Consider the following 11,137-nt stretch of genomic DNA (forward strand, 5'->3'; position numbering starts at 1 on the left):
CAGAATGAAGGATTCAAAAACTATTGAAGAATTCTCCAACAAGTTGATGAAGGTTGTAAACCAAATCAAACTTATGGGAGCTTACAGATTCAAGAATCGTGGAAAAATTTCTTGTGAGTTTTCCGGAAAGATTTGAAGCAAAGATCTCCTCACTCGAAGATTCGAAGGATCTCACAAAACTGTCACCTTCAGAACTTGTACATGTTTATCAAGCTCAAGAGCAAAGAAGATCCTTGAGGTTAGAAGAAGCTACTGAAACTACTCTTCAAGCCAGGTTCAAAGGGAAGATGCAAGTGCAAGAGGCAGGTAAAATCCCAGAAACTTCTACTAATTCTAGTAGAAAAAATCAAGGTGATTCTCGCAATGGAGTCAATAAGAAAGAAAACTACCCTTCATGCAAGTATTGTAGAAAAACCAATCATAAAGAGGATGATTGTTGGTTTAAGGGGAAGAAACCATATCTCTAGTGTAGATATTGCAATAAGCTTGGTCATAGTGAAAGGTTTTGCAGAGTGAAGAAGGAGAACATCCAACAAACTCAAAAAACCAACGTTTCGAAAGTTGAAGAACCTGAGGTGTTTGTGTTTACGGCGATGGCAGCAACAAGATTGAATGATGAAAACACATGGTTTCTGGACAGTGGTTGCACTCAACACATGACCAGCAAACAAGAATATTTTACGAAGTTGGAATCTGCCAAAGTTAGTGTCAAGTTGGCCGATAAAATCAAGTTGGAGATTGTTGATAAAGGAATTGTGGCAATTGAAGCTCCCAAAGATACTAAATTTATTCAAGATGTTTTGTTGGTACCTGATCTTGACCAAAATCTATGATCGTGTTGGTCAAATGCTAGAACTAGATTATATATTACTGTTCAAAGATAAAAAATGTGTTGTTTTCGAATCTAGCGACCATGAAGTGATTACGGTTGAAATGATAAAAAGAAGTCTTCATTTGGATTGGAACTCAAATTCTGAGCAAGTTTGTCAAAGTAGTCAATGTGACCACCAAGCACAACGATGACGAACAATATATCTAGGAATCACAAGCAGATGGTTCATTCACTATTACGAGGGATGTAAATGTTGAGCAATTGGGAAGAGGAACAAAGATAACTCTCTTCCTCAAGGAAGACCAGCTAGAGTACTTGGAAGAATGGAGAATCAAGGACCTCGTAAAGAAGCACTCTGAATCCATTAGCTATCCAATTTACCTCTGGGCTGAGAAGACTACTGAGAAAGAAATCAGTAATGATGAAGGTGATGAGCCCAAGAAAAACGGTGAGGGTTCAAGTAAGCAGGATCTACTTAAGCTTACACAAGATCAGGGTGAAAATTCTTACACAAGATCAGGGTGAAAATTATCTTTTCGAGTTTGATAGCTTCCCTGACCGTGATCACTGTCGGGACGTTGTTGCCTCAGCAATTGCAGTTTGTGGGGAAGTAGGGAAAGCTACTTTCGAAAAACATGATGTTCCGCATGATGAGCAACTCAGTACAACAGAAATGGGGCGTCGGATTAAGTTACTGCAGAAACTCCAAAGGCAATTGGTCATTAGAGGTATTCTATCAGAGGTTGATTTTTGGGCCGCTAGGAAGAGTCTGCTAGAGCAAACTGAAAACAAAAAGCCAAAACAACGGGTAGCTTTAAAAAATGACATGTGGTGTGTAAAACCATTATCCAATGGTCAGGTGAACAAAGTTACATTTAACTTGACTCCAGAGGTTATTCATCAGATTTTTCCTGAGAAACCAGTTGTCTGCCAAGCATATTTAAATTTTATTCCTGTAAATATGTCAGAAAAAGAATTCTGGACTAAATGTTCAAGGGCTGAATACCTCCACAATACAAAAAATATTGTTGCAACTTTTACCGAGGCTTCTGAAGATGAGAAGCATGTAGTTTTCTTGAAGCAAGATGCTATGTTAGCATTTGATGTTCGGAAAAAGATGAACAACATCAAGTTATATGTCTGGAGGGTGTTCATTATGGATAACCGTGAGGAGTTTATACCCGAGTACCTTGAATTTTTGAAGGGTGTTGTGGACTCTGGTGATTTGCCTCTCAGCATCTCTCGTGAGATGCTACAACAAAACAACATTCTCAAGGTGATTAGGAAGAACCTTGTGAAGAAATGTATTGAGATGTTCAATGAAATTGCTGAGAACAAGGAGGGATTGAAGTTCGCTGATATATTTACCAAAGCTCTTCCCAAATTCAGATTTGAAACTCTTCGTGAACAACTTGGAGTTACCAGCAAACATCTCAAGGAAGAGTGTTGAAGTATTGAGTTATTTGCTGTTATTTTTCTTAATGGTTTAGTAATTTTATTTCTGAAATTCAGTTATTTAGTTGAAATAGAATAGGATTTTATTAGTATCCTAGTTGAAGGTAGAATATAATTTTATTAGTTTCCTAATTAGAAATAGAATAGGAGTCTTTTGTCTATTTATATTCTCGAATGTGAATGAAAAAACAAACAGAATATTTTTTTACCCTAAAACGATTATTTTCTTCCTCTCTGTATTCTGTAGAACAACAATTTATAAGTCCACACCCAGCACTTTATTAGCTGGTAATTTAATTCATTTTGAAAAAGTGATTTATTCAATAATAACATATTTAGTGTAATTTATAGGTGGAATATGATGAGGATAGGATATACGCACACCTTTCTTCTATTTTTATGGGGCAGAAATGATATTTCTGATAGATCCTCGACTCAAGAAAAACGTAATTGATGCAAGGAAAGTAAGAAAGAAAAATGGGATTAATAAATAGCAAATATATAAAACAAGTGGAGCAACAAATATTATCACATTGAAGGAAAGAAACAATAGGGTACCTAAATCATAATACTCGAAGTACGACAACACTTCACTACATATCAACTTCCTAGCCTTATCCTCAACCCCTGTGTCTTTCTACATAAGGTCATGTCCTCGGTCAGTTCAAATTGTGTCATGTCTTGTATGTCTAATCACCTCTACTTCGGCCTATCGATACGTTTCTTAAATCTTGGTATGGTCAATCTCTCACACTTCCTCGTAGTAATATTCTCGCACCTCCTTTTCACATGTTCGGACTCCAAATCATCTCACTCTTGCTTCTCTTTATCTTGTCCATCATGAAGACAACACTACATACTTGAAAGGGAAAAAATACATTTCTTTCCATTATTGAAGGATCTTGCAACAATCAAAATAGTATCACATTAAAGAATAGCTTATTATAGAAAATAATACTTCTTTTTCCCTTTAAAATTCACATTCCATCATTAACATACAACTTATTAATATAATATTTCGTATTAATATATCTAGGATCTAGAAAGCTACGAGTCCTAGGAACACTATAAGAAAGGTGTGGTATAAAAACTCATAAAAGTTAGTTTCAAGTCAGAAATTTTTGCCAAATAGAAGGAAAAAGGATAAGGATCCCAAGAAAATGACATGGTGAAATAAAATCTTTTTGGAACACTAAAAATGAAAAAAATATCTAAGCAAAAGTGGGGGCCATTATGTCTATAATTGAGACTTTATGGTTGAATGTGAATCAAACATCCAATCATTTTAGCTAAAAAGGATTCTCCTAATATCTTTTTGATTTGATTATTCCATCTTAGGAATAACTCAGCAGACCTTACTGAAACACTCCACAAATTGAGGGGTCTTATCTCATCCTAACAAGAAAATGTTTTTCCGTCTTAATTTATATGACATTATTTAATTTGATATGAAAACTTTTAAAATTTTTGATCTGAAACAATCGTAAGCGTTTATATGACTATAAATTATTTCATTTATAGTTATTTTTATTTACAAAAATGTGACTTTCTTTCTGAAAATATGTAGTATAGATTGAGACGGAGGAGTATGCCTTTTTCTTTGCTCCTTTCGAAAGAAGCACAAGCAATTAGTATTTCAATTTCTTTGGCCAGTGACTGCAACTAACTCATTGACTTGTTTCTCTAATTTTTCTTTTTTTTCTTCTTTTCTTTTAGGCCTTTGTTGTCGAAAGTTTACTGACTCACTAATTTAAATCTGCCTTATATAGGGCCTATTGACGAAAAAACATTCTCTATCTACTATAAGTTTATCTATTTGCAAAGCTCGAAATCAATTTATTGACTTCATAATTTTTAGTAGGGTGATCCAAAATATAAATAGTGAATACAAAAAGAAGTTGCTGAATTCAAATATAGATATAAAAAAAAAAAAATTTATCTTATATCCGCCAATATAGATATACAAAAAAAAAATTATCTTATATCTGCAATGCTATTTTTAAGTTAAAGAAAATTCGAATGACTATCTTGCTCATTAAAAAAGTAAAGTCATAAAACTATTTTTTTTGTCTCATTAAAGTAATGGAACTTTGCCTACCATAAAAACGAAGTCACTTAACTTTACCCATTATAGAGTCAAAACCTACCTATCTATCAAGATGACTTTAATTTTGTTATATAAAGGGTAGGTTTAATTTAATTATTATAAGGGTAAGTCTAATTACTTTTTATGTGATAAAATATAGTTTATGATTCCACTGTTACAATGAACAAAGTTTTATTAATTCAATATGACTAAATATTTTACATCCTGTATATCAGTTTGTGCTGAAAACTCCTCTTCTTCTATTTTTTGGAAATACTTTAATTTCAACTTTCCACATGATATGTTTAAAACAACAAGATTAAAGGATATTTTGATACATTTGATATAACTTAAATTTAAGATCACAAAATTCGAAAGTCTTCTTGAGTCGGGGTTTATCGAAAACAACCGCTCTACTTCTTCAGAGATGGTGGTATGAACTGCGTACATTTTACCCTCTCTAGACCCCACTAGATGGGAATATACTGGGTATGTTGTTGTTGTTACTTTTTAAACAGAGGGAGTATGGTATTATGACTTTGATGAGTGAATCCAAGTATCTTAATCCATTAAAATATGCATACTCCTAGAATAATATGTTAACACTTCTTTTCTCTGTGTATATGTGCATATATGCTGATGATAAGATAATGCAGAATATGAATTTGATCCTACCATTACATACTTTTTTAATACTAATCACTTATATCAATTATTCCAAATGTTTGTATATATATTGGCAAACGAATACGAATTTGATCCCTCCACCAATACTAACATATGTTTAAGCTCCCGTTTGTCCATAGATTTTGAAACTGAAACTTAAAACGTTGAGTTTTTGAAGTAGTAATTTTGGAAGTTGTGTTTAGAAATTAAAAATGCATTTTACCCTGAAGATAAATTTTCAAAATTATGGCCAAACGCATGGAAACAACTTGCCTTCCAAATATAATCGGTAAAGCTGTGTATAATAGATCATCACAATCCGATCTTTTGCGGAACCTAACATATGAGCTTTAATGCACCGAACTTTCTTTTTCTAACGGCCTAACGCGAGCTTACTTTGAGAGGGACACTAGTTGTTGATATTCCAAATACAGTACGTAACTCTAAATTCTATTCTGCTATATTCTTTTAAATGACGACACTCTTTGCTCAATTATTCTTCTTCCATTGTAAATGTCATAGAAACGCCACAAAAAGATTAAATCCTTTTCCATGCAAAACTAAAGGCAGCCGGTAAACTAAAGCTTCTGCTATGTCCAGGAGAAGGGCCCCACTAGAGGGGTGTATTGTATGAAGTCTTACCTTGCTTTATGCTAGAGACTGTTTTCAAGACTTAAACTCATGACCTCTTGATCACATGGTAGCACGGGCAACTATTCCATGCAATACTAAAAATCGTAAAAGAAAAAAAAGAGGAGACACAACAACACTACTTGTAATAATATAGCCTAATCTCAATTGCTAAAGTATGGTTTTGGGTTGGGTTTGATCTTTTAATTAGGATATTTTTGTCCCCTTGAACTTTAACCCAAAATGTTGGAATTCCAACAATCTAATTCTTGAATCCGCCTCTCTATGACCCTACTTTTCTAATATCCGCGGTTAGTTTAAATGCGAGTCCACATAGATGAACGTGGTTGAAACTCTTAACTCTTGTGATATCATGACTCCTTAAGGCGGACGATGAAGTCGCCCGTATTCTTAAGCTAGGCTCGTTGTTACTAACGGAATTCTTGTAAGTAACTTCTTCAAATGGCACGAAAGACTAAAAGGTAAATGAGCAACAACAACGTACAACAATAGCTCAGTTTGAGGTGGGAAGGATAGTGTTTTGCAGACGTTATACCTACCTTCGAAGATAGAAAAAAAGTATGTCACCAAAATCCAAATGATGAAAAGGCTGAAAATGAAGGAAGAAGAAGAATGAAACAAAGTTATTTATTCCTATTTTTGTTTTTTTCAATCTCTTTTTTTGAAACAATGGAAAGAAGGGAGATCAAAATTATACAATTGAAACAAAGATCTCTACCTTTTTACTTCTCTCTTCTCTCTTCAAATTATCTCAAATCTCTTCCAACAAAGCCGTAGTCACATCATCACAAATCATATAAACGCCAATTATCATTACAACCAGTAAAATCCACCTTCAACGCCTCTTTCCCCTTTGCCTTGTTAGCCTTAAGAAGAAGAAGACCCCGAGACACTCGGAGAACTCAAGGGAAAGAGAGGCAAGAGCTGTGGCTCTGAATCCCTTGGTGTTCTTCGTGGGGAAGGGTGCAAGTAGAATTTCTTCTCAGCAATAGCTTTATCTTCTTCAGACAAGTTTGTCAATGGGGAAGACTTACTAAACGTGTCTTCATTCAATGGCGTAACTGGACTTAAAGCAAGAGAAGGAAAATCAAGTATGCTAGGTGAAAGTATCTCCGGTTTATTCCTAGGAGAGAAGCTCGAGTTATTATGCCCATAAACACCAGGAATCAAAGGACTAATCATGAGTCCATTTTTCAAGCTGTTTCTTCTCTCATAGAGTTTAAACCCGGGCTTTTTAGGAGCGGTGCGAATGGGAGGAATGGAACTTTTCGGTGAAATTGAGTTAGACAATGATGAAGATGGATCTGCAGCCGGCGACGATGATGATGATGCTTGTTTAGCAGTTTCAGAAGATCCAGTAAGCATTTGAACAACTTGTTTGAATGAGGAAGTATCAGCTTGGACAAAAGTTGTTGGATATGGGTTAGTTGTTTCAGATCTAGAAATTTGTGTTTTGGGAGTTACTGGTGGGGTACTTGGAATTTGAATAACTGATCCATTGCTGTTGTTGTTGCTAGTAGGACTGTTTCCGCTATCTTGAATTCTTGAAGTGATTTCCATAGAGGAATGAAATGCGTCGATTCTTTTTGTGTTGGTTTGATTGAAAGAAGAGAGGAGAAAGCAAAGTTGCTGTTAGTTGTTTGGAGTGAAAAACAAGGCTAATGGTGAGAAAGAATTGAAGGATTGATTACTAAGTAGTAGTAGTAGTAGTAAGTTGTGCTTTTGTATTTGTGGACTTTTGTGGGTTGTAGTATTTGTGAAAGTGCACTTTGTTTGTGCCTTCAAGTCTTTCTTTTTACACTAATTTTTCTCTCCTCAGCAGCAAAAAGAGAAGACTCTTTCTCCCCCTCTCTCTTTCTATCTCTCTTGTTATATTGCTTTTGCTTTTGCTTTATGGTGAGAGTGGGTAATCAACGATGTTTGTGGTAGGATGAATAAATATTTTCTTTTTCTTGATTAAATATTTTGGAGTTGGATGAATAGTCTGTTGGAAACAGCCAGATAAGATATGTGTATACTCTATTCCATCTAAATTAAATCTCACTTTGTGAAATTATACTAGATATCTTGTTATTGAATTTCTTTTAGAAAAAACGTTATTCCTTTTATTGGACCTTATGCACCACGAATATGAATTAATAGGGATCCTACAGCAGACACTAGATACAAGTAGCGAATTTAGAGTACAATCTATAGGTTCATTTGAGAAATATTTTGATTATAAACATAACTATTACGATTTGTTAACTTGAGATGGTTATACAAATTCATATACTTCAACTTCTGAATTGCAAAACATTAAAAAGTGAGGTAGGGGTAGGAGGGAAAAAGGTGGATGGTGGGGGTGAAAAGGGGGTGGTTGATTGGGTAGAGAGAAAATGCAAGGCACAATGGTCAATTTAGATAAGAAAAAATAAAGGGTTTGGGGTGTATTGGTGGAATATGGGGCGTCAGCATCAAAAGTGGCCATAGAGTGGGAATTTCAATTTCAATTTCAAAGTACATTGAGCCATACATTGACTTCAGAGCCCTGACCTCTGGCCCCCCATTCTTGTTCTGTGAACTAGTCACTTGCAAAACACACACACACTACACTCACTCCTCTTTTGATTGGGAGTCGACATGTTAACGTGTCATTACCGGCGGAGCTAGACTTTTGATTAAATGTGTTCATATTTTTTTTTGGGCAGAGAACTGTTTAAAAAACAAAGAAAATAAAGCACTGCTGCACCTATCAAGGTTCAAACCCGGGTTGTTGATGCGGATATGCACACTCTTGACCACTGGACTATGCTTCTCTAACTTGTCAAGGGTGTGCAACAACATGTATATAATCATAAATATCTATATTTAATCTATATACTCGAGAAAATTTTCCGACGAAGGGTGTTCATCTGACCACCCTTCGTTGGTTGTGGCTCTGCCACTGCGTGTCATCTCTACACTTGCATACTTTATTTTATTTTTTCGTGATATTCGAATCAGCTTGCATGCATGTATTTTGACTAAGCAAAAAACAATGTGATACTCTTAATCGGCTTGCATGTATTTTGGCTAAGCAAAAAACAACGTGATAATGTAATAAGGTTGCATGTATATTGACTAAGCAAAAAACATCGAGGTCTTGTCAAATGCGGGTGCATAAAAGAAAATTTCTTGAAACTCACTCGAACCCCGCAAGTCCCAGCCTGAATCATCTCGACAAGTCTCAAGATATTATATGGACATACAGAAAGTTTCGAGTCATGGAACAAGATTCAAATATTAAAAATTAAGGATCAAGATGTTATAGTGCTTGTGCTATCTCTCTCTCTTACTAATACAACTATACAAGTATCGAAATACCTTTGTATATCAATCGAGATGTTATAGTACTTGCTCTCTCTCTCTCTTAATGTATTTGTCTTCACACTAATATTTCAGGATTCTTATCTCGCTTCAATGATCACCGGCTACTCTCTCAGATACTGTACACCTGCATCATGATCGTTTATAGATTATAATTTAAGTGTTATATTTACATCTCTACCTACTCACATATTTATATACTTCAATGTCAAAATATTAAATTCTAACATATTTGTAAACTCATGATTGAAGTTCCTATACATTTTAATTAATTTTTTATTTTTTTTAAAAGAGAAAATAAATTTGTGAGAAACACCGTCCGTGACTTGGGCACTTTGAAAACTTTGCTGTTTTTCTTCCCTTCAAATCATTGAGAAGACATCTTTCTTTCATTATTGACCCTACCATTCTTTTTTACTCTATTCTCCCTTTTTTTTCACTTGATTTGTTCTATATTTTATGTATATGTAAAATTTGTGTACTAAAGTTTCACCAAACTTGGATTAAATAAGTATTTGGTATGACGAAAAATGATTTTAAAGGAATAAAAGAGTAACTATTTGTGAAAAAGTATCATATTCCAATCCAAACAAGTTACAAATATATTATTCCTTTGATTTGAGCTAATTATAATAATTATAATCAAATTCTTTTTAAAACATTTTCTTAATTATAATAAGTATTTGGATTATAATTATTTTAAAAAAATTAATCCAAATACCCTCTTATATTACCGACTTTATTAATTTGAGATCGAAGTATAGTTGATGACTTGATGGATTGAAAAATCTTAAATTTGCTATTTGCCTCTGTTTCTTTTTTTTTTTTTTTCTTGGAAGTACAGAAATTGCACTTTTTTTAATCTGAGGCTCCCTAGTGCCTGGTACTCGTAATGGGATGCCATCAAGTTCAAATTGTTTCATTGTAGAGCCAATTTTTAAAGGCGATACTTTTAATCGAATTTTTCAGAACTTGAATTTTAAACCTTTAATTGAGGGTAGAGCGATCCTAACCCTCCTATATTAACCTATATTAACAAAAAGCAAAGACCTCCTCCTTTCAAAATTAAAGGTGCTTCCAATTTATAAATATACTACTTGGCCTACCAAACGTATGGCCGTTGAATAGTAGCAAAAGATATATTGGTCCCAAAAAGGGTCAAACAATCAATGTTGCCAAACAAGTTTAGTCAACCACTTAACATATAGGATATGTTAGAATATGAAAATTTCAACAAAAAAAAAAAATTGTATTTAATTAACACAAAGCAATTTCATTAATTGAATGACTAATTTTCTATGTAAAAGTTTATTTTATTGCTACCATATCAAAATTTTCTATTCTAGGTCAAAATGAGAGATGGTTTCAACTTTCTCCATCTCAACTCTCAAATATGTCGTGATTTCTAATCATAGTTATCTGAAATTATTTATCATTTAGATCAAGATAAAATTTATTACTTTTTTCATTTTATCCTTATTTTGCAGAATACGAAGCATGGAGTGATGGTATATAAATGGAGTAAATATTTAATGAAGAGCAATTATATATCTTAAAATATAGATCATGATAAAATAGTTGAAATCTCTCCTAATTAATATTTTTGTAAGAGTCATGTAAAAGAAAACATGACAAATAATTTGAGGCAAGGAAATAGTAATAATAATTAATGATTGTTGGGTATTAAAGGTTTAAATCCCTTAATAAATACTTATTCGAAGTAAGGAAAAACTAAAACATTCTTTAAGCACTTGAGAAAAAGGTTTATAATCAAATTCCCATTCAATTGGAATTGGAACTAATGATAATTAAGGGGCATAAAAAGAGGTGGAGCACTAAATAAATTAAAATAAAGCATTAATCAAGTATTGCTATCACTCCATTTTCAAATGCAGGCACACCTTTCTTTGAATTAATTCTCCATTAAATTATTCAATGTCATTATTTATTTTATTTGTTTGAATAAATGGAGTTTCAAAAACCCTTATGAAAGTGAAATTTAATTATAAAACTTCTATAAATGATCATTTACTTAAAGTTAAACGACTAATCAACATGCTTAGTCTTATTGTTTTATCTTCGATGCTGACTAAGTTTGA

General features: G+C 33.5%; 1 protein-coding gene across 1 annotated transcript; it reads right to left on the bottom strand.

Moving 5' to 3' along the window:
* Positions 1-6,303: 6,303 nt before the first annotated feature.
* Positions 6,304-7,751, bottom strand: LOC107878651 (VQ motif-containing protein 4). Its single transcript, XM_016725718.2, has one exon. The coding sequence runs from the start codon at positions 7,248-7,250 to the stop codon at positions 6,558-6,560; it is 693 nt and encodes a 230-aa protein (XP_016581204.1). The 5' UTR covers positions 7,251-7,751; the 3' UTR covers positions 6,304-6,557.
* Positions 7,752-11,137: the final 3,386 nt, after the last annotated feature.

This window comes from Capsicum annuum, chromosome 7 (assembly GCF_002878395.1).
Source record: "Capsicum annuum cultivar UCD-10X-F1 chromosome 7, UCD10Xv1.1, whole genome shotgun sequence".
Taxonomy (NCBI): domain Eukaryota; kingdom Viridiplantae; phylum Streptophyta; class Magnoliopsida; order Solanales; family Solanaceae; genus Capsicum; species Capsicum annuum.

Coding starts and splice junctions, on each gene's coding strand:
- LOC107878651 (XM_016725718.2), bottom strand. CDS start 7,250: ATGGAAATCACTTCAAGAATTCAAGATAGCGGAAACAGTCCTACTAGC.